General features: G+C 41.7%; 1 protein-coding gene across 1 annotated transcript in view; it reads right to left on the bottom strand.

Annotated features, from left to right (window-relative positions):
* Positions 1-25,828, bottom strand: part of VAMP3 (vesicle associated membrane protein 3) — a 289,917-nt gene that overhangs the window by 192,623 nt on the left and 71,466 nt on the right. The window contains exon 2 of the mRNA XM_085604501.1: positions 19,311-19,398. Coding sequence (XP_085460627.1) covers positions 19,311-19,398 — 88 coding nt within the window. The remainder of the gene's footprint in view (positions 1-19,310; positions 19,399-25,828) is intronic.

Raw genomic sequence — 25,828 nt, 5'->3', positions numbered from 1 at the left:
CCTATCAATCCATGATCAGTAGTGGTAGGGAAGACCGTGATATCATTTTTGACCACCCAATCACGAATGTTCTTGTCTCTTCTATACGTGATAACGGGTCTGTCAGCAATGAGATTTCCTAGTATGTTGTCTGCCTTAAGAATATCCCAGTGTTTGGAAACTATGTGCTTAATTTTGTGGGAGTCAGTGTTGTAAGTCAGGATGAGGCGGGTCCCCGCCTCACCCTGTTCTTCCTCTACTGCCCTGGTGTCTAGTAAAGTTTCCTTCCGCTCTACTTTGCACTAAGCAAAATCCTTGATCCCATGAAAGAACGTCTCGGCAAACACGAGGAAGAAATAAAAGCGAGAAAGGCCAGAAAGATGAACCGGGACTATGCTGACTACGAAAGTGGAAGGATTCTAACTTTCAGTAAAAAATATGATCATCTCTATAAAGGTCAACTAAGCACCACGACTAACAACGCAGCTGCAACTGCTAATTCTGTCAATTCAACCAATGAAAACATCCTATTGAGTGACACCGAATCCGACATTTCTGGAGGTACAACATCGGGAGAAGAACACCACCCCAAACAAGTCAATTTTTTAGACGAGTTTCGGGTCCTACAAAAGGATCGCCAAACAACGAGAGAGAACCAACTACCGAAAACACGGGGACGTGGACGAGGACGCGGACGAGGAAGAGGCAGGGGAAACGCCGAAATAGAAAAAAGAGACTCGCACAGCGATGGCTCAACAGAGAGAGGAAGGGGTACCATGGGAAGCCGCAGAACCCGTTCAAACAGGAACTATTAATGGATATGACCATGGTAAATTTGACAGTCGTTAACCTTTCTAAAAGACCGATGAGTGACACTGAAAAAAGAACCTTGTGTCTTGGCCTATCCTTCTGTCCCTCCTCTACTTTCAAGTACACTGAAACCAGAATTGATTTGTTTAAATATGTGCGTAAATTAAAACTAAAAAAATGGCACATACTGAAAAAACAAAGCCCCAATACTAACAACAGAGCTAACACTAGCGGCAATAATGACAATTTGGCCATTGAAGATATAGATACCTTAATCGCCATGACCGAATTAGCCTATAGTGAGAATGGGGATTTAACCGATACCAATGCCACACAGTTGCTCAGTGACATGGAAATCAACACTTACAGTAGAGAGAAAACCCCCTTTAAAACCAAGTCCACTTTCATACCCATCTTACCGCATGACCATATAGACACCTTTCAAGACTGCATTATCAAATCCCTCACCGAATTGAGATTCAGTAAGAATAGAAAACATGGTACCAAGGTCAACAACTTATCATGGGCACAAAGACATGCACTTAAAACTCTAGCCTCTGACACTGAGATTATCATACGTCCTGCAGACAAAGGAGGTAATATAGTGATCCTTAACAGAGAGGATTATATCCTTGAAGGTTTACGGCAACTTGAGGACACTAACTTCTACACTCCAGCCAATTGGGAGATTTACCATCAGAGTATCACCAACATTTGGGATAAATTGGTTACATGGCGAGACAAGGGCCTCCTTGAGTGGGAGGAGTTTTGTTACCTTAAGAAAGATCATCCCAGGGTACCCATCTTATACCTGTTACCTAAATTGCACAAGAATAAGATCAACCCCCCAGGACGCCCCATTGTATCCTCCATCGGGTGTATAACTGAAAACATTTCGAAATATGTTGATTTCTTTCTTAGGGAATATGTGGTATCCCTGCCCAGTTACTTAAGAGACACGAAAGATTTCCTGGGCAAAATTGAGGATTTGATTTGGCAACCTGGCTATCTATTCATTGTGCTAGATGTACAATCACTTTACACAATAATTGACCACAGTCAAGGTTTGCAAGCCTGTGAATTTTTCCTTAAACAGAGACCACTAAAATATCGTGAGCACAGCCTCATGATTTTGGAGATGATTAACTACTGTCTCCAAAATAACATTTTTTCTTTCAACGGCGCCCTCTACAGGCAAGTGAACGGTACTGCGATGGGTTCTTGCTTCGCTCCCAGCTTTGCTAATCTCTTCATGGGATACTGGGAGCATACCATCGGAAGCAGGACCCCATTGCAGGAACATCTGCCCAAAGTCATCATGTGGCGACGCTACATAGATGACTTGTTCATTGTCTGGAATGGCAATAAACAAGAAGCCGAGATCTTTGTTGAAACTCTCAATGATAATGATCACAACATTGTGCTATCTGGGAACATCGATGCCCAGAAAGCAGAGTTCCTAGATGTAAGCCTCAAAATTGAACAGGGGAAGGTAGTTACCGCCCTGTTCCGCAAAGCAACTGCGGGCAACAGTGTGCTCCATGCCCTCAGTAGCCATCCTGAGGCTCTCAAGTGGAGTATCCCCTATGGGGAGATGCTGAGGGCCAAACGTAACTGTAACAATATCACTTCTTATTTTGAGGAAAGAGACAACATCACGGCCAGATTCCTTAATCGAGGTTACCCACTCTGGGTCCTCAACAAAGCCAGGGACAGGGCAGACAAAGTAGAGCGGAAGGAAACTTTACTAGACACCAGGGCAGTAGAGGAAGAACAGGGTGAGGCGGGGACCCGCCTCATCCTGACTTACAACACTGACTCCCACAAAATTAAGCACATAGTTTCCAAACACTGGGATATTCTTAAGGCAGACAACACACTAGGAAATCTCATTGCTGACAGACCCGTTATCACGTATAGAAGAGACAAGAACATTCGTGATTGGGTGGTCAAAAATGATATCACGGTCTTCCCTACCACTACTGATCATGGATTGATAGGCTTCTACCCATGTGGCCACTGTAAAGCCTGTAAACACAGCAAATACAAAGCATCATTAGAATACCGAGGGGTGACCAAAAAGATCTTTCAATTCCTCACTTGCAGCACCAATTTCGTGATTTATGCCATTATGTGCACATGCAATCTTTGGTACATTGGCAGTACTACTTGTGCAGCCAAAAAGAGGGTACTGGAACACCAAAGGGCGATCACGAATAATGATCCTAAATATCCCGTTGCACGCCATTTCTATGATCGCCATTTCTCGAATGTAGGAGAAATGAGTTACCTAATTCTGGAACACATACCTAAGAACCCTCGTGGGGGAGATAGGGTATTGGCCTTAAGACAAAAAGAATCCAGGTACATCATAGAGTTTCAAACTAAGACCCCTGGAGGTCTTAACATGGATGAGGAAATGTCAATACATCTCAAAACTGACTGTTAATGTTTGCAATGTCATTTCCTCTGATGTACCTAAATGGATGTTGTTTTTGTTTCTCTACTTTACAGTTTACTTTGTTGCTATCGCTTCTTCTATTAGCCTCCTCGTTAGAATGAAGTTTTCATTCCACTGTTCATGTTTTTAATTCAGATTTTTATCTGTATTTTTTACAGGAGAGAAGGAAGGGGCCCTATCACTTGACAGCACCTGCACGGGCATCCTACCCTTTTCCCTTTGATTTCACCTGCACCATCCATGAGTCTCACCACCTGTATCCTTAACCTACAGCTCTCTCATTGTTCTTTCAGTGATTTCTTGACATTGCCACGATGTGATTTCCACTCAGTTTAAGGTCGTTGCCCACTGGGGCAAGATTATCTCACAGACGGCTCCATAGATCCTGCCTCCCTCACGTCTATTCGAGTGATTCAAAATGCAGAACATATACGTTAACACGTTCTCTGCATTCACGTCGCATTCCCACAGGGGTTTGTGCTATCAATAGGAGGTGGAATGGCGTATATCTATTGGGGATTCCTACACTTGTTACATTATGTCACTTTTGTTTCACTTTCACTTTTTCTGGACAGCAGCACATGTTTGTGATGCATTTTGCATTTTTCTTGCTTATAATGTACCTTGGCATTTAATTAGAGGATAACTGTTTCCACTTTTTTCTTTGCCCAGTCCCAGGACTTGAGACTTACTATGGTTACGTATTCACCCATTCAGGTTTATACACAGTTTAAGATGGCCGCCGATCTCGGCTGGGTTTAGGGCTGGTTGACAAAGTAAGTCCTATTTTGCTGTCCATTTTCATGTGACCAGTATGAGATGTAAGACTGTTGGTTTCATTTGTTTTCACACGTGAACAAGGCTGCGTGCCGAAACGCGTTGTGTGAATTAAACCTGACCTACACATTTCACTGAAGGTTTCGTCTTCCTTTACTGAGAGCATACTTCATTGTGGTTTATAATTGGATATTTTCGCCGGCTTGCTCCGCCGGAGTGTATGCCAACCTCCAAGGGTCCCCGTAATCCAGCAGGAGCACTTTCGTTTCTTGGACACATATATATATATACACATATATATATATATACATATATACACATATATATATATACACATATATACACATATATATACACATATATACACATATATATATACATATATACACATATATATATACATATATACACATATATATATACATATATACACATATATATACATATATACACATATATACATATATATATACATATACATATATACACATATATATACATATATACACATATATACATATATATATACATATACATATATACACATATATATACATATATACACATATATACATATATATATACATATACATATATACACATATATATACATATACATACACATATATATACATATACATATATATACATATATATACATATATATATATATACACATATATACACACATATACACACACATATATACACATATATACACATATATACACATACATATATACACACACACACACATATATACCAAAAAAATTGTGAATACTTTTTAGGTGGGAAAACTATTCATTTAAAAAAAAAATATTATACAGAAGTCACGCTCCCTACTCAATGGCTGCGCGCATTCCGGTAGCCATTTTGAAAAGTCGCGCTGCGGTCGAGACTCCAGCGTAATTTGGAAAGTATGGAATATCTTTAAATTAATTATAAATAAAAGTTTTCCTTCAAGTGTTTGTCTAAATTTATTTATAAAAGTATTATTTTCAATATAATGGAGGAAAAATTATTTGATTATTGGATTCGGAGGTTAGGAGGGATGGTGGCTGTTTAGCTCGATCTGTTTTGCAAGAATTTTTGGTCTAGTCAGGTGGCACCCTCATACGGGTGAGGTACGGATGGGGATTCTATTCAAAAAGGTGAGGAATCCAAAGGAAGAAGTATCCATCAGAAGAACAAGTTACTTACCTTCGGTAACGCTTTTTCTGGGGAATACAGTACCTGCCTGTGGATTCCTCACTGTCCCACCCGCCTCCCCATTGTCCACCTGTTTCTACCAAAAATATTCTTTTACTGTTTGGCATGAATGTTTTTAATAGGTCTTAATCATGCTTGTGAGAAATGCTGGATCTGTTGCTATTTCTTTATGCCTTTATTGGTTATACATTTGTGTATGTACTTATATATACACACACACACATATATATACATATTTAGTATACTATGTATACAAGTGAAAATGTGTCGGTGCACCCGTTTGCCTCAGTGGCACGGAAAATTTGGGTGGAACTGACGTCCGCAGGCCGACGAGGTCCTCTTATGGCTCCGATGACATCATACGGTGTTTCGAGCGCAGCCGTGCTATTATGACTTCCTCATCGACGTGGGAGAGCTAGGAAAGAAATTCCACGGAATGCTGGCACAGGGGATATTCACCTAAGTGTACAGGCTAGCCCTTTGGGAGCAATTGTTTATGTTGCCACTCCAGAAACCAAAACCAGTGATCAGAGGGCAGAGGCCCTGCAGATGGCACACGAGGTGGGGAGCCCCGTCGTGTGCACCGGTGGGGCAGCAAAGTGACAAGCACGACTACCCACAAAAAAGGTAACGAGGGCACTGAACAACACAGGATCTTCTCTTTGTATCGGGCAGGAACAACGAGGTTAAAATGCCCGAGTTCCAAAATGAAGAATTAGTGCTACAACGGTCTTAAAGAGGACCTGCGATGGATGCTGCTTCTGCCCCCCCCGTACCCTGGAGGCGGCACATGGGTCACTCGGTACGGTCATACTGCGGTGGGATGCACACTCGTTGACCTCTCACGGTACTGCTGCACACTTCGGAGATGACTCTACATTAGCTGTGTTTTCTGATGACGTGTTGCACCGGCCCCGTCCAACAGAACTCCTTTAGATCCAAACAGACTTTTCCACTCTCTCACCGGAAGTGAAACCAGGCCACGCAGACACTCACAATACAACAGCCAGAAATGCACTTTTCGGTAAAAAAAACATTCCTTCCTCCTAATTTATCAAATAAACGACTCACTGAAGAACAGGCACCAGCTTCGATCGGTAAACAGACATTACGACAACTTTTTTACTTTGCGAAATCATTACAACGCATGCATTACCACGCATACGTTGTACATCGCAAAGTCAATACTACGCATTTTTTTTTTAGAACGCACGGTCATTTACCACGCATGCCTTTACAACGAATTTCGTTGTAAAGGTATGTATGGTAAATGACCATGCGTTCTAAAAAATTGTAGACGATCCACGTTGTTGTAAGGAAACGGAAGCTGTTCCGTTTCCTCACAACAACGTGCACCGCCCCTCAGACAACGTGATGCAGGAACCACGAGGAGTGAGAGATAAGGGGGATTGGGCATGGGGTGGGGGTTACTTTTCTAGGGTTTAGGGTAGTGCAGTGGTGTTTGGGTAGTGTAGGGGTCGTGCTGGGGTAGTGTTTTAGGGTTTAAGGTAGTGCAGTGGTGTTTGGGTATTGTAGGGGGGTCATGTTAGGGTAGTGTTTTAGGGTAGTGCAACTGTGTTTGTGTAGTGTAGGGGTGGTGCTGGGGGTAGTGTTTTAGGGTAGTGCAGTGGTGTTTGGGTAGTGTAGGGGGTCGTGCTGGGGTAGTGTTTTAGGGTTTAGGGTAGTGCAGTGATGTTTGGGCAGTTTAGGGGGTCGTGCTGTGGTAGTTTTTTAGGGTTTAGGGTAGTGCAGTGATGCTTGGGTAGTGTAGGGGGTTGTGCTGGGGTAGGGATTTAGGGTAGTGTAGTGTGTTTGGGTAGTGTAGGGGGTCGTGCTGGGGTAGTGGTTTAGGGTAGTGAAGTGGTGTTTGGGTAGATCGACAACAGATCTCGCCAAGCGAGCAGCGCATGCGATAACGGAGAGAAGTAATTACGTCAGCTGGAGTCTAAATTCATATTAGAACTAGACACTAAGACACCAAAAGGCCTCAATACCAGTGATCTACACTATTTTTATAACATGACCTTGTTCCCGACAGGACTCTTAGATTGCACAGTTGCGGCTATTTAATAGTCTTGTTTGCCAAGTTGTGGGCAATTCATGAATAGTGTGAGGCAGTTCCACATGATTACATTTAAAACTTAGTTTTTATCTAGGTATATAGTCATCAGTTGTTTAATAAGTATCAAGTTCTCTTCAATTCGGAATTCTTTTCTCCGTAGTACTGTATAGCACTAAGCACTATTATGTATGAGCTTTAAAAAATAGGCACTTTTAGTTTGTTAGGATTAACAATTAGGCAACAGACAAAGTCAATACACAATTAATTATATTACCTAGTCTTAGATCTCTCCGCATTGAGGCGGTTATATATTTTGAGAAGACAATTAACCAATGCACAGTGGACTTTATTTGCTATATTTACATATTTTAGCTGTAGGTTTACACAACCATTAACACAGAACGGCATGTTAGTCATATTGCACAAATTTGATCAAAATGAACTTTGTGTCCTGCAATAACAATGAACATATCTTGGATTTCACAAGTGAAAGCACCCAGATATTTACTGCTGTGCAACATTCAATTGATTGGACATGGATGGTTTTATTTACCTTCTTATGTATTGAAGGGTCATTTGGTATATTCACTGTTAGATCAATGTCGATGTTTTGGATACAGTGCTTTTATGCGTTTTAACAATTTACAACTCTGCATTTTATTTATTGCAATTGTTGTATATGTGCACTGAGTACGACGTATTAGTCGGTCCTCAGTTGCCATAGATGTGTTGAAGAGTATCACATTGTATTTTGCTTTAAAAACAAGGGAAATGTTGTAGCAAGTACATGTGATCAAGGCAGTTTTGCGTGGCCGAAACGTTGTCATGGACAGAATCACTTAATTATAATAAATTCATATCTTTTGGCACGGCAACAGTCCGTACCCGCTTCTTCTGAAGTTTTCTAAAGTTGGGATTTTTACATATATCAACACCACCTGCCGCCTCTACACCACTCTGCTCTGCCGCCTCTACACCACTCTGCTCTGCCGCCTCTACACCACTCTGCCCTGCCGCCTCTACACCACTCTGCCCTGCCGCCTCTACACCACTCTACACGACTAAACTCTAAGCCACTGCACTCCACACCAATCCATTTTAAAGTACTCTAATCTACTCTGCACCACTGAACTTTACAACACTACGCTCTACTCTGCAATCTACCCTGTGCCACTCCACGCTGCTGCACTCTATGCAAATGCACTCTACACCACCTTACGTAAAACCAATAGCTCTACGCCACTCTACACCAATGCATGCCACTATACACTACTCTGCAACACTTTATACTACACTCTGGTACTTTACTCTACTCTGAAACAAATCTACTCTACCCTAACCATCAGTTATGAAATTGCAGCGCAAACAATAACTCGCCACCTCTATGAAGTTCATGTGAACATAAGTGACATCACTGATACCATTCCTTATGACATCACCAAGGACATCAGTGCATCATAAAAGCCACAAGCGTAGAAACATATGCACCTTGAAAAACAAAAAAGCAATCATCTCCCAAACTTAAACCAAAAGTGAATTTGCATTCTGCCATAGTCTGAGAGACATTCTCATTTAAGCATACAGTCACTCAGACAATCTGGAACAAACATTTTCAGTACAGCACTCAGTACACTATTAAATTCAGAGCCGCACTGTCTCGGAATCACATGAGCACAGACGTTTAGAGGCATACTTATGAATATGTATTTGCACATCGCCACACAAACTTGAACTTAGATGTACAGCAGTAGAGTCCGGAGCACACTCAGGGGCACCATTAGCATAACACCAGAGACTAACAAGCATAAGAAGACTGGCATACACAGGGTGAGTACATTACTCAGTAACATACAAGACAAAGTACAAAAAGAGGAAAGAACACAAATGAACTTCAACACAAACACACTGAGGGGAAACAAAACAGAGTCCAGCATCAAAAAACTCATTTCGAAACCAACAGTCCCAAAAAGAAACCAGTATATGCAATAAATAAAATGATAAATTAAGCTATTAGCTACACACAAAAATTACACACCACTGATATATACACATATTTCCATACACCAACACACAGACTTGCAAACACGTTAAATTTGACCTGAACACCTAGAACAGTGTCAAACTCAGCTGTACCTATACATCTTACAGAAAGGAGGAATGTTTAAAAATGACAATAACTAAGCCTCAAAGTGAGGAAGAGGTAAGAAACTGAATTACTTAAGGAAGGGCGTAGTACAACTGCATGCCTTTATGAACATCTAGCTCTGCACCTTATAGTGTGTCATTAAATTAATAGTAGGATACACGTTCATTTATCTGCATACCTTTTACAATGAGTTGCCACCTATAAGTATTTAATAACCTATTTCTATAATTATATCCATAAAGAAAAGTTTCATGTCCTTATAAAGGAACTGACTTTGGCCTCGTTCCTCTATATGGTCACAACTCCTCAGTGACTTCCAAAATACTTATAATGTATGGTAGGGGTACTTTATCCCATATATAACAAAATACTTTGTAACAAGCAGGTATGTCGCGTGTGAAGCCATATGCAGTGCAAGGGTGGTGGCCAGAGTTAGTTTTCACCATGATCCATAACTAGTGAATTTCAGCGATTTAAACCATTTAAGCCCAAAAACTTTTTTTAACCTTTTTTTTCATTCAATATATATGTATTATTTTCCAAGTAGGTTACTACCTTTCCTTATTAGTGTGACTTGCGACTAGGATGGGCTGGTTTGGCTGTCCCGTACTCGATTCTAGTGTTCCACTATCTTAACCTACATATGCAGCTTTTCTTAGGGGAAAATTAGCATGCATAAGGCCAGGAGTTCCACTGGCTGCCGAAACGAAGACAGCCATTGCGTTGCACAGGTTTTATAATCCCGAGGTTCATTTCTACATCATTCCACACCAACAGAGGTCCCTGGCGGGATGACCCCATTCCAGCTTTTTCTGCTGAGTTACCACTGCTTTTGCCACCACTTCCCATGGAGGCTTTTGCTGTGGTTAGTGTTTGACAACCTTGGAGGCACAATCCTACTCAGCTGCTAATTTGCATCAATGCAAGAACAAGCGGACATTGGCAGGTGTGGAAAGCAATTCATGCACTCATGCCAGTACTAATAAGTTAACCCCTTCCATGCTGCGCAGATTCCGCCGCTGTGCTGACGGAATCTTGCGCGGGCGTGGTCATGACGGAACGGTTCCGTCATGAGCACAGCTCAACCGTGGCTCATGACGGAACCGTTCCGTCATGAGCACCGAAGGGGTTAAAGGTCTAAAACCCCTTCAGTCAGTTTCAAAAGCAGTGCAAGCACTTTTCTTGGATAGACCGGCTCCCTGGCCGGGAAATTAGTGTTTACTATCACTGGCTGCCAAACTGGCGCCCTTACCTAACTAGTGGCTTAATTTGGAGAACAGGCATACTAGTCTGCCCCCAATCTGTTTTCATGGCAGTATTGGGCATTGGACTGGCAACCTTAAATGTTTTAAAGGATGGTCATCAGATTCTTGATAGGTGTGACAAATGACTAATCCTATTCATATACTTGTCTGCATCCTTTAAAACAAATGATCATGGCAATCTTATCTTAATTCTGGAATACCACATGGACTTTTGTTGCACTGTCTTGAAATGTTTTTCCTTCGTTCTTCATGAATAATAATCATGGTTAAAATAAAACACATATGCGGCAAAAATTAGCAATGCTCTAGTTCAGGTCCAACATTCACATGGAGGCAGTATTCTGAAATAATCTGGTGTAAATCTGCACCCGCACTAATACAGTGACCATTCACAAATATATCAACAAATTTCAATCATCCATGGCATTTTAATTCTGGAAAAATACCTCTCGCCTGATAATCTGGATGAAAAACTCCCACTCATACACCATGAGAAGATAGTTTCATTTAAACGAAATTTGGGGTGAGGGAGAAGAATCAACATCTCAAAGCTGAATATCTCAAAATGGTGCTCAATGTTCTGGACATTTTCAGAAATAACGTAAAGACAAATTTGATAGGTGTTCCATTTTTCCCACTAAAACCCATTCGAAGCAGCAGTACACTCAGTTGGCAGTCTATTTCATGGCAAAAGTATGATCATATTACAGCTATCCTATGTGACACTCGCAGACTGCCCTTCCCAGCGAGAATTCAATTCGAATTGTGCATCCCTGTACATAAGGCATTACACAACTGCCCACTACTCTTTGTGGAGCTTGTCGATATGTCAGAAGAATTCAGATCCTGAGACGCATGTACTTGTTGCTTTTGGAGGTGTGAAAATTAAAGAGCATCAAAGCAAGCAATTAATTATGGTCACATCTGAAAGTATTTTTCCTGCTGCTCTGGGAAAATCAATTCAATGCCTGCCACTCTGGAAATGTACTGTTCAAGCAACCACTAAAATAATAAATCTTGTTGCCATCTTCAACGTTTTGACTAAAGATTCTACTTTCTGGACTTACACCTTATGAGCTTAGATTTTATATAAAACGCCTATGTACCTGGTCTTGGCCAGCTCTATACGAGATTAATTAAATACATTCTTTAGAAGACAAATCTCAAACGCTGTGCTTCTCTGATGCCTAAAACTTGGGGGGGGGGGGGCATATTCTGAAGTTGCAGCGCCAATTCAAAAGCTATAGTCTACGTTCTCAACCATAGGGTGCTTGACCAAATACAGATGACTCCTAGAATGATGCGTAAATCTCTAAAAATGGCACTGTCATAGGCTACATTGTCACACCTACTCTCCCTTTTGATTTCTTTGCAGGACTGTATGCACCTGGGTAAGCCGGCTGTAGGAGAGTGGCATCGACTGCATAGTTGCCCCCAACTTTTTGCTGATGTTTTGACTGTTTTCTGACTCTAGCCAGGCTATGGCCCTGCTATCCAGGACCCCAGCCCATCTGCTTCCTCTCTAAACTGATGTGAGTACCCTAGGTACATCCCAATTGGATACTGAGGACACCCCATCAGCCCCTTGTAGATGGTACCCTAGGTACCCAGGGCATGGGTCCCTCAGAGGCCTACCAGGGGCTGCAGCACTTATTGTGCCACCCCTGGGACAGCCATACAATCTGACACCACCAGGCCGCTACTGTAGTCTGGGTAAGGTGGTGCTTGCACCCCTTACAGGGATATAGGTATCCTGTATCCCACTCCATACAACACATATATCCTCATAGGTCACCCCTAAGGCAGGCCTTGCTAATCCTACAAGGCAGGGTGCTGAGATGTGTGAGGGGGAACCCCTACCTGAGAAGGGCTCCTCTGCAACCTTCGTAAAACTATTGCTGGGTTGTTTGTAGTGCAGCCATACCATATACTCTTAACCGCATTATAAGTAATCGCAATAACTTGAGTGGCTGCACAGAACCATGTCGTGTTTAGTGTCCAACATGTAAGAATCATACCCCCGATCCAACCATGGGAGTGAGGGCATGATTCCCCCCTGCTACGGGGGTGATATGGTAAAAGCGGCAGATTTTAGATACCAATTTAAAAGTGCACGCGAAGTACAAAATGGATGCTAACCGCCACCCACACGACTGGCGCCCGTTGCTGGGCAGAACTCCAGCCACGGCAGCTGAACAATAGGGATCTTCTTGCAGGGAGGCGCTCCCACCTCCCCAGACAGACTGTGGATTGGAACTGGGTGGGTGCACCATAGGATGTCTTTCAGACTTGCATGTAGGCTTCTCCAGTGCCTTCTTCTGCATACACCGCCTCAAACCGGTTCAGGGGAATCCTTTCCCCTGCCCAGGCGGGAAACTACACAAAGGGGAGAGGGTGTAGCCACCCTGTCCTGCCTGAACTCTCATTGTGGGCTCTGATCTAGACACTCCCCTAATCCTTGGATAAAGGTGAATACAGGGTCCCCAGAGCCTCCGATTATTCTTGGACTTCACAGACTTTAACCTTCGACTTGCTGCCGTACAGCTGAATGAAGAAATCTCCCTTGGGGTAAAGGTGTTACCCCCTGCTTGGCAGGCACCTGAATCACTGCAAGTGACCCGGTTGAAACTCCGCTGCTCCTACGGACAACGAAGACTTCTGCCTACCTTGAGGTGGGTTTCCAGGCATCCCAGAGGCCAGTGAGTGTGCACAGCAAAGCTCAGCACCGTGGACCCCGTGGGTGCTGAGATCCCCAATACCCCAGGACACCGGCCACCTCTTGCATAGCACACGCCCCCGACCAGTGGGGAAGTTGTGCTTTGGCCCATTATTGACCCAACCTCTCAGCATCATCTGTGCCAAAGATAGACGCCCTTGCCGGCTCCCGCGACCGCATCTTTACGCACACCAAATTGCTGCCTCCCGCGGTCCCGTCTCTCGACTGGTGGGCCCTAGCGGAGGTCAATCTTCACTTTAAAGGGCTCCCCTGGTTGCTCCAGGCCTGCCCTGCAGTCTCCTCGCTGGAGACCTTGCTCAGACCTTGTGGGTCTGCACCAGTAGCTGTTTTGTGATTCTTGCGTGGGTTGCGGTTTCCAAGGCTTAGTGGATCCAATCCGGACACACCGCAGCGACCCTCATCCTTCGTGGGACAGTCGCCTTCCAGAAGCTGGGCTTCATTGAAGCCTCCTGGACCCCGTGGCTGACGATCCAAGCTACCCATCTTCCACCTGGAAGCACCCAACATTGAAGGGCTCCTTCTCCTGAGCCCCCTGGTCACTGTGCCGTGACCCAGACTGTTCCCTCTGCTTTCAGGTCCTTACCTTTAAGATCTACATCTTCAATCTGCACGACATCTACGACGCTTCTCGCCAGCAGCAGTTCACCTTTTTCCATTGAAAACAAGATCGCGACCAGACATCGAAAACAACCTATGCACCTGGCTTCCCTGGGGCAGGTAACAGTGGTACCTCGGTACTTTCGTGGGTGTGGGCCCTCCAAGAGCTTAACTCTAAGCTGCTGAACTTGAACTCCTGCTAGAAGTGTTTTAATTCTTGCAATTTCCAACCGCAACATTCTCCATAGGGTTTAATAGAGATCCTGACAGTAGTTTATACCACTGCACGCGTCTCCCGTGGGCCCCTTCCCTCACTACCTTGGGTGATTTCTTATGGGGCCAGCGACCCTAAGTGCCCTAGGCACTGTCTGTAGAATTGTCGTGGTTCTTATACCACTAATATATGGTTTGGTCCCCCCCCCCCGGGGCCCTATGATTCCAGTGCTATTTATTGTAACTATCAATGCTTGTTTGAATTGTATCTTTACCTCCAGTTTCATAAAGAGACAAGTGGGATTATTCTTAGAATAAATACATATATTTTATATATATACACCTGTGTGGACTACTCTTTCATTTGGTTATTCAAGAGGTTATCTATGGTAAAACAATAAGCTTAACACTCCAAGACCACTAGGGTAGCTTTCTTTAAAGGTTGTCTTTTAACTATCACCATAAGAGTCAAATTGGACTGGTGCAAGGTGTCCCCTATAACTAGTGGACAGCATATGCCAGGCCAACTTCTCACAACGGCCATTCACGACTTCTAGACTCACCCAGTATGCACTAGAGGACATAACTTCTGTTTTCAGGAATTAGATAATTTATATTAAAATTAACTTTGAGAGCTAATGGGTGTTAAATAGGTGGACTAGTGAAGTTTGTCATCAGGCACTAGGGTTTAAGCAGCTAATTATGTTGGGTATTTTACTCTTAAATATCTTTTTTCCAACATCATCTCATAACAGTTCAGTATTTGGTATTCTGCTTGGGCTAAAAGGATCTATATATAGTCCACACGCTGTAGAATTCTTCCTCTTGAGCAGAAGAATTCATGTGATAAGCGAGGAGCTGGGGATAGACATTTTTAGGCAATAAACTCCCAATGTCGAAAAAAGCTTAACAATATCCCACCCTTTGCTTAAGGGGACTCTTGCTCCTAATCATGGGGAAAGGGCCTGAACAAGAGAATAAAGTAATGTGTTTTCTTACTTTTGTCTTATTATGCGTTTCCATCTTACTTGAATTTCCAATACTAGGTGTGATGCACCAAGATGCAGTCCTGACAAAAGCCTCTTGACCACTGTGGCAACTTGTTAGAATGAAACATGTAGCCTGTACACAGAATGACACTTTGATGGTAAGAGCAGGTTTATTATCAATACGTCAGAAGAATTCAGATCCTGAGAGGCATGTACTTGTTGCTTTTGGAGGTGTGAAAATTACAGAGCATCAAAGGTTCATCAGGTTCCTGAGCTCTACACTCTTTAAATAGTCCCCCTGAGCTCCCTGGCATCACCACCCTATTGGATTGCCCTGTGCGTGGTGGAAGACTAGACTATGACCTGCAAACCACATTTAGGTGCACCAAAGGTAAGCCCTTCTGCGCCTAGACCATGCCCAGTGACCAAAATGCTGTACCTTTTTCATCTGATTTGAATCCATGCATTAGCTATAATAGCAGGAACCTGAGAAAATATACTCAGTAGGGAAGGATAAATATCTACTGTGTTCGCCATAGATGCAACCTATTGCCTCATTTTAAATGGGCCGCTTGGGATTTCGTAGCTAATCGATATTCAGTTGCTAGTCTAATACTGAGATTGGAATTAAGCACCTAGGTAAAGAGATTAAAGTTTATCTACTTAATACTAGGCCTATGCTTAAAAACTAATTCGAGATATTCAAATTAATTGACTCCAACTTTCGACATATTGCTTCTTAACAAAACAGGACTGACTTGTGTGAACCAAATATTGGGGCAGCATTGCGCCAACATATTATATCATTAAGAAAGATAGGGCAGACAAGGAAGGAGGAGGAGTGCCTATTACTCACAAAAATACTCATGCACAGTTTCAAATGAGGATACCACACTATTGGAAGGATTAATTTTCTATTAAAACTCATGATTACACCGGTCTTTCTGGAGCCCCGATTTATCAGCCACCAGGTCCAAGATCCCATTTCAGTATGTTGTAGAAGATTTTATCTCACACTTTAGTTTGCTTTTTAAACATCACTTTACTGCGAGAGCTACATTTTCAAACTGACACTATCGGTGAAACAAACTTCCAAAATATCTGGACTTGCAGCATTAGGCTTTGAACAGCTTGTAAAAGCACTCAGTCATATTGCAGGTCATATTTCAGACCCTACCTCGGTTAATCAGACCCTAATTAAGGCTAGTTCCTCTCTAACTATGACATGATCAGATTGTGCTACAATAGCTTCTCTGATTAAGTTTCTGTACCCACCAAAAACCATACTAAAACTAAAGCACTAATAAGAAAAAGCTCATACAAACTAGTCCTCTGGAAAACATTTGGTTTGCCTTTAGACGACCATGAACAACCTAGTGCTGGGGGATATCAACACAATCAACTAATATGAGAATCGAGTTGAATGCCCTTAATACAATCACAACTAGAAATTAAGCATACCAGAACAAGGCCATTGACTGTATTGTTTTCAGAGACAGAAAAAAAAAACCACACGAAACCTGAATGTAAATGGAGGCAAGATCACAAGGATGAAGATCAAAATTACTATAAAAAGGCCATGCATAAGTATAATGCATATATTTCATCAGCGAAAGTAGAGTTTTTTTAGCCAAGCTGTTAACACAAAATTCCTGCTCAGGAGCACTTTTCAATTGTACACAAGTTGACTAATCGTGAAGCTGAAACAAAAAAACAATGTTCAGCAGGATTCGCAATCAGTGTAACGAACTTGCTATTTTTGTAAGGCAATAAGACGCAAATTGTGGTGTCAACTTTCCAGACAGCTAATCTATCCCGGAATAGGTTCCGTGCACATTATAATCTAATTTGCTGACTGGATGCAGCAAGGCGGTCTCAAACTTCTTGGTGAAAAACAATGTTTTGCTGTTCAGAAAGCAGACACCAGCTTGATCTCCAGCATGAACAGCTGGGGGAACCTCCAACTCCAGTAACATATGTCAGAAACCTGGAGATCTTTTTTGGACAATCAGCTATCTTGGACTGCACAGATCCACAAGGTAGTCTCCACCTGATTTGCAATTCTGTGCATATTACATAAAATACTTCTAGGAAGGACGTAGTCCATGCCCTGATTGTTTTCATATTGAACAATGTCAAAGTTGTTCAACAGGGCCTACGTCTATCTGTTGCAGAGGTGCCAGATCATTAAAAATGCAATTGTAAGATTGATCCTAGGTCTGACAAGACATCTCTGTATCTACTCACTTGAAAAGACTTAACTGGCTTCCAGTGATGGAAAGAAAAGGTTATCAAGACGCTAAGTTTCACCCATAAAGTGGATTATGACTGGGTTCAAGTTATCTGTGTGGTAAAATTAGAAAATATACTCCCAGGAGATGCCTGGTTTCTGCTGATAAATGCATAGCAGTTAAACCTAAAATAAAACTTACCAGATTGGGTGGTAGACCCTTCTGCTTTATGGGACCATCACTACCAATAACCGCTGAAGACTTTTCGTACAACAACTATCTTTCTCTTACTATGGACCTCTTCGATTACAATTGAGTTTTAGCATCGGGACACCGTTGGGTGACTGTGCGCTTTAGAAATGTTATTTTGTTCATTCATTCAGAATGGTAGGACACTCAATACCTATTCCACACACTTCTTGATTTTAAACCTTGTCCGAGGACACCAAGAGAACCATTTGGAGGTTTTTCTCCTAGACAATTTAGACTACTTACAATAGCAAGTGTTAGCCTTGAAGCCCCCCCCCCCCCCCCTTTAAGAATATCAAGAGCGCTCAATCTTTTTAGGTTGAGCCCATCCCAACAGGATTATATTGAGATACCTGGCCAGTTGATGATGCATACCTTAAAATCTGAGTTGAAGGCTTTATTAATAACTAAAAATTGAGTGAACAGAACATAAACAAGAGAAACTCATCCTTTTAGTTCCATAACCCAGCTTTCCCGGTTTTGGGAGTAAGAATTTATGTTCTATTCGTGGTAGCGTTTAGCATCACGTGTCCTTCGCAGTGACTTTGCCTTTGTAGTATATTTGTGTCTGTCCTTGCCATGTGATACAGTGCAGTGATATTCCTACTGAACCAGAACTTCCAGGGGGAAAAGGATTTTGTGTTGTCGATAGTTTGTAAATTTTGTTCCCTCCTTCTCCGATAACTGGTTAGTTAAGTGATTTATGCTCTAGTGGTACTTAACTATTTTAGATCACTAGGAGAGTTCACAAGCAAGTACTAAGCCTTGGATGGCCTTCCAGAAAGTGCTGACTTAAATGATGGATCTCAAGACATAGCATAAAGAGACAGATTCCTTTCCTACTGACATGCAGAACGATCCTGGACTTCACACATCTCACCATGCACACTTTACCATCACACGTGCCACTCTCCCCAAATTAAGGGCAGTAGAAAACTGAGGAAGTTACCTTCCACTTCTTCAGGAACATACATCAAGAACCAATTAAATCGACCCAGACATCTTAAGTCTGCAATGTCAAAACCCTTCTACATCTAAAAAACCACTCTGAAGAACCACACAGAAGGCTACACTGCTCTGATAGCTTAGGCTTGGACGTATGAGATGTCAAAATTCAGGGACAAACTAAAAACTCACCTTTTCAAGGAAAACCACCACAGATATGCGGGTGGACTCCTCAGATAGGCTGATTTCTCACTCTTTCACAAGCTCCATCACTGCTCTGTCCTCCCAGAACCCCCTTATTCCCGTACTAAAATGTGTCTTGCCACTGTACAGCACAATGTGGCTAGACAGTTGGCACTGAACAAATGACCAGACAAACATGCATACAGCAGGCAGACAGTTTTCCACCAGTAGGCAACCACAACAATGTTTTTACAGGGTAAAAGTATCATAACCTGTTGCTTAGTAATAAACAAAACAGGCATTTAGAAGTCTAACAATGTGTGATGTAGGAGGATCATAACAGACTCAAATGTAATCTTAACACATTTTGTGGTTGCATGATAATTCAAAAAACAAAATTCAATTTAAAGCATAAAATGGATATTAAGAAATCTAGTTTGGCTCAGACGTATATTACCTCATCGACCTGTGCTTGAGTCTGCTGCAATCGTCGTGTTCCTCCTGCAGCTGTGACAGGGGCAGCACCGGCAGGTCCAGGTGATGTCCTAAATAAAATAAAAACATCCACACTTTAGACCCATGCTAAAAGACTGATTGATTGGATTATGCCAATAAAAGCAGTATTTTAAAATGTTAACTAAAGAGCAAAAGAGCTTCTCAGAAACCTATGTGTAGGTTACAGAAAGAAGGGAGCAGGGAAAAGTAAAATAATGCTGGACTGCGTCTTTTGAAGTTTCCCAACTATGGGACTGAATGAGTGATAAAAGGTGTCGTGCAAAAACCACGTGTGCCCAGACTGAATGAGAACTGAATCATTGAATACTTACTTTTGACGCCCGCTTCTATTTGAATTCGGGCAAAGGATTATAAGCCCACTGATGACGGAAAGTGATCGCAAGCAAATCTTTTCAACTTTTACAAGAGAAAGAAAACTAAAGAGATGTTCTGGGCAGCTAGATGCTATTTACAGGAAACGTATTGGTTTTGTTAGAAGTCTGAATGCTTGTGTACCTGTTCCACTTTTTATCTTTTATGGTAAATAAGTTCTGAGTTTAAATCTCACCTGTCAGACATCATAAACCGTCTGGTTGTAAAAGAGCATAGAGCCCACCTAAAACTTCTAATACTTACCATTGATTGATGGCTTTTTTTCTTTTAAAGGTGTTGCTCCTCCCCTGGAGCATAGCCCCTTTATAATCTTTTTGACTGCCTGATTTGTAGCCTTCCACTACTCACTTTTAGGGAACAGGTAAGTGCCATGCTTTGATAACAATTGTTTTGCTGAGAAAAGTATTAACAGCCATAGACCAGGCTAATGGAATTATGCAGTAGGAGAGAGACAAATTATGCGTTTCAGTTGATTAAATTATGCAGCACATTTAATAGTAATACTTCATAATTTCGTTATTTTTAAACTTGGTAACTGCCTGGGCATTGGTTGCACCTCACTGGTACCAGTTTCATTCCCAAATATAGCAATAAGCAACAGAAAGGTGACCAATCCAGCTTTGCAAGGGGCCTTCCACTGTGTAGCAACATGTCACTGCGTTTTTACTAACTTTTGAACCGTTAGTGTTAGAAATGTTTTTTTGTTAAAATCTGCAGATTATGTGGCAGATGATGAATTATGTGGCAAAATCTATAACTATGTGAAAATGCCTGTACACAATCGCATAATTCTAGAGGTCATGGTTATAGATCATTCAGCCAATTGAGGAATTCCGTTTGTCAGTTTATAAAAATGTAAACCAAGTTATCAGAAGATAGCTAAAAATGCAAAATATTTGATTTCAAGGGTATAAATGGAACCAAACGTAAACTGTTCATGGGTCTGCAGGCAATCTCAAATTCAGATTGAAGGATAACAATTGTAAAGTGCTTGGTAAATCAAATGGACGATCGCAAAGGCAAAACACTGGATTAAATACCTTTTTGTATGCTCATCCCTTGGTAGAGGGAGACAAGTGACTGAAATATGACCAGAAGCTATAAAAAAAAAAAAAGCATTTGCAATGCAATAGGTCTCGCATTTGTTGCAGTTGGAGGTACTGGCATTGTAAATGGCAGTGCTTTGTATCAATGTTTTTGTTTGCAGTGGAGTGATTTAAAAATTCCACACTATACCATATTATAAGCTATTCTAGCAACTGTACAGTAAAGCTATGGCTATTTTAACGTAAAGGAGTGTGAATGGATGAATAAAAATACAAAAAACAGGATCTAAAAATTTACGATGGAATGTATAGCAGGGGACAGGGACTACCGATCACAACAAATGTACTTGAAGTGATTGGGGCATCATATGCAATAAAAAAAAAAACTAAAAAAAAAACGGTAGTACGGGGTGTCAGCGACACTTGTGCAAATGTTGTTCAGCTGATGAAGTGGTCAGCTCTGTTTGCAGATGCAAAGTGGTGAAAGGTGAAGTATTCAGCTCTGTTTGCAGGCACAAAGGGATGAATGGTGAAGTGGTCACTCTTCAGCGGTGAACATGCTCTTTACTGTTGCTCATGGGCATCAAGAGACTCTGCCAGGTCTAAGGCATTCCAGAGACCTTATATGATGGCTGGGGTTTGTAAATGAACCTACATTAAACACCACAAAGAGATGAAGCGATTTCTGCAACATCGCATGATTTTTCTCCAAAATGTGTTTTCAGTTTTACGTTTTGGATTCCTGGGATGCTCTGGCATAAGATTACCGGTTCCACCATGATTCATTTGGTACAGTAAATAAACACAATAACCAAAAATTCTGTCAAACTGCAGTTTAACGGAGACGTGGTTTTCTGTGTAACAGACAAACGCCTGACCATGGACCCAGCAGGGGCACGTGCCACCTAATCTAGAGACACTTCTCACAGGAGTTGTGCCAACTCACCTGCAGCCAAAGCTATGGGTCACGGGAAAATGGGATGGTGTGTAAGGGGGTACAGGGAGAGAGAGAGAAAGTGGGCACAGGGAGAGAGAAATGGGGGCACAGGGAGAGAGAAATGGGGGCACAGGGAGAACGGGGGAAGAGAGGCTGGAAGAGTGAAAACGAAAGGGAGAGAGGGCACTAGTGAGGGGGGTACCGGAAGGGGAAGGAGGTGGACAGGTGATATACATTTTAAAAAGCAGGTCTTTGGCAGTAGGGGATGACTGCTGGCAAGGACCAACACCCGGAAAGGAGGTTTGACATCCGAGCCCCCACTATTATAATGTGAAACTATCATGCAACTACAATATCACAAAAAGGTGCTAGTTTTCCAAAGACACATGACCCGCCTGATGTACACACTACAAGATTCTTATAAGTCCCAAGAACACAAAGACAAATTCATCTGGCACATTGGAAAAAAATTATACTTTTCAAATAGCCCTCCGTATTAAATTTGATCCATTTCTACGCTCGGTTAACAGATATAACTACTACCCAATCAATGGTATTCAATTGATCCACCTCGGAAGAATGAAGGCTGAGGCAGACTTGCCGGGAGTGTAACCTCTGCCCCTTACAAGTGTACGTCTAACTGAGACCTTCTGCCGGTATTGTGTTGGACAGCTGGTTACAATTCGATCAGTTGAGCCCCTTATGTGTAGCCTTTAAACAGAAACACAGCAAAGCCCGCTTTTGTACAGTGTTGGGACGAGACGTCATCTGCATGGCTCTGGAGAGCATGCTTACCTGCCTTATGTTGATCTCCTGGGCAAGTCATCTGAAAATACTGTAGGTTTTCTTGATCTATACCTCAGTAAACATGACAATCACGAATGTCCACTGAGTGTCTTCAGACACTAGAGGAAGGCTCGGAGGTTGAGGAAGCCTGTACAGTGAACCTCATTTTTAAAGAGGCTACTGACCTCTCTAACCAGCCTGTGGTAAACTGACAGTGGTGGGAGCATGTAGCTATCCTAAGTGGCAACTGTACTCGTGTCTTTAGGAGGGCCTGTCTAGCAGCTCCCTCCTGGTAAGTCAAGTCTGTGCTGTCTCACTCTGGTTATTTTCTTGTCTATGGTATGTAAGACGTATGTGGAAGCATTTTAAAATTATCGAGAAAATGACAATGAGCACGGCAATCATACTTAAACATGCTAGGCCTAATATGCAGAGACACTGCCACATTAAAGCTAACAAGAGCCAAGAAACTGTAAATGGAGCATTTAAACTTCAGCTTGACCATTTTAACTGACTTTTTCCAAAGAATGGTTGCTGTGCAAAAAGTGTTAGATGTTTCAACTTCTACATAGACCATTGTAAGTTAATGAACAAACTTGCTATATTACAAGGTTAAAAATGTAGTTTATACGTGGGAAAATAGGCTTGAATGGGAGAATGACTCATAAGACTTAGAAATGAGAAAACTAAGTAGCAAACGGAGAAATTGCGATCTAAAGAACACTGTTCTCATGAGAAGACGGAGTGAACACGTTCCTGTGAGAGCATCTAAAGCCGATTAGTCGAAAGAAAAGAAGCTACATGAAGATTGCAACAATATTTTATTGTCTATAATAGTGTGTTCCTAGAGTAGGCTACCACCACCCCACTTGTCATTACGGACTTTTACCCTTATTCCACAATGTTCTGAGACTGAGTTACTCAAATCTCTTTGTGGGAAGTTCTGCTTTGATTGATTTGGTGAGTTGAATTAAATGCTTCAGCTTTATGCTTGTACTCTTGTTCTTTAGAATTAGAACGGTTTGTGGGTTCTGACTGACACCTTTCTCCCCCCCCCATTCCTAGAATCTGGATTCTTTCCTTTATGAAACGAGCTTAAAGCATTTTATTATGATTTGACTAATATTGATCATCTATTTCTGTCCACATTTGATGATTGAGATGGATACAAATTGACGTGACTTTGAATAAAGAGGACTTATTAGAAATGTAAAAACTAAAACCCTTTAACTCAAACTCATTGACTAAAAATAAATCAATTGTGTTTAAAATTTCATGTGATGTACAGCTCCCGATTAATCTCACTCAATGTCAAAAGTCCATCGACACAGACAGCAGGGATCAGCTCTGATGATCAAAAACCAAGATTTAAATTTAGGCTTAATTTTCGCTTCATCAAATTGGCAGCAGATTTTTGGTTTACGTTATGGGCAGAGGAGCTGTAAATAATTACCCGAAGTTACAGTAATGCCCGAGTCCCATAGCCAAAGGCCCAAGGTCCAAATTTGAAGATTGACGAGGTGCGGTTTCAAAGGCAGTTGCTGTATTGAAGGTATGAGCATCAATAGGGTTATGCGTCACACTGGATTATTGTTCAGGATTGAAAAAGTTGTTTGAATGAATCGGTGAGGTTCATGTGCTTACCATAAAGAAGTTTAAGAGGTTATCAGATCCTAAGTAGTGTAAAATCCCGGCAAATAAATAAGAGTTGATTTATGGTTCTGTCTGCTAAAGATTTGTGATTTAGGTAGTGAGGTACTGTAGAGTGCACAATTTAAATCCGGATTCTAACAAAATTGTTGTAATTGTACTAATATTGATTGAAAATAGTGAAACCTGACTAAGCAAAAGTAAAGCTACATTGATTAGGTGATTTCCGGCTGGTAGAGATTATTAGTGGGTATGAAAAATCTTTGTATGGAAAAGTCAGGGGGTGTCATAACCTACATTTTTGGATTGTTGAACTTTCCTCAGAGTAGTAGATGCAGATGCTTTTACACTCAGAGTTGTAATTGTGTTTACGAGAGAATTGGAAAGGAGGGTGAATTACAATGAGGAGTGAGATCATACACCATATATTGGGATTGGTCGGTTAGTGTATTGTCGAGCTAGAATAGTTCAATGGTGCAAGTGCCGCATTGAGATTAACGATTCTTAATGCATTAAAGCTAAAACAGGGCTAGAGAAATTAAATATCCGACTTCTGCGGAACAATTAAAAATAAAAATGTTTAAGTCTCTTAAGGGTTTTGTGAGAGGATGTAACAATTATAGTACGGGAAGGTGAAGAGGTGACTCCTAAGTGTACACCAGCACATTATATATCAACGAATATGGGGTTGCATACATACATATGTGGCTTCGTCAATGGTGCGAGATCACTGAAAAGGAGTGTCCTTTGAGTTTTCCAAGATACAGCACATTTGAATTGAGAATCATTGAAAAAGACAGAAAATCTATACTAGACGAAGGCACCACCTAGACCCATACAGAAAGAAAAATTAAATGTCTGGGAGAAACAGCACGTGAAAGACAAATACCAGAATAGAACTAAAAAAGCTGTGCCAAAATATGCAGTTGCTAGATGGGACGAGGCACAACAGAGGTACAGAAAAGCCATAGTCAAGGGGACTAGACAGTATCTAGCCATTAATACTGAGAAGTAGAAAAAGAATAAAGTACAGGGGAATGAAGATAAAAAAGAAATCGGATACCGAAAGTGAGTGATTAGGGGGCTGAAAATTTGGAAGCATGGTTAGCTGCGCGCCCACTACCTTATGTGGTCCCTGTAACAAATACAGAGGGCACTTTCACTTCTAATGCAATAGTGGCTACAGCCCCTGTTGATCCAACTAGGATTCAGATCAAAAGATTAAAGATAACACAGCATATAGTGCAACCTGTTATATCTAATATTGTGCCTGTTTGAGTCGAGAATGTCTCTGCAACGATACCACCAGATGTTACTGCTTCTATCATAACTGAAGAACCACCTGTTGCTAAGGTTATATAGCACAGCACTGGGGATTGGGACAACTGCTCTGATTAATATTATTTCAGATAAAGTAGTTCAAAGAACCGTTGGAGGAGCACCTACGATGGGGTTAATCCTGACTTCACAGATTTCACCAATTGCTGCCTGGTCATCACTGCAAACGATTCAATCTTTGGGAGAAGGGAGAACATTTATCTTTACAGAACCAATAACAAGGGTAAGACTAACGTATTTGATGATAGGATTTTCCCATGGTTTAAACGGCAGAGAATAAAAAGGTAGGAAATGTAGAAAATCATGTTCTCACTCCACAAGAGACCGAAA

Source organism: Triturus cristatus, chromosome 1_2, assembly GCF_964204655.1.
Source record: "Triturus cristatus chromosome 1_2, aTriCri1.1, whole genome shotgun sequence".
NCBI lineage: Eukaryota > Metazoa > Chordata > Amphibia > Caudata > Salamandridae > Triturus > Triturus cristatus.
This window is presented reverse-complemented; position numbering and strand designations above follow the sequence as displayed.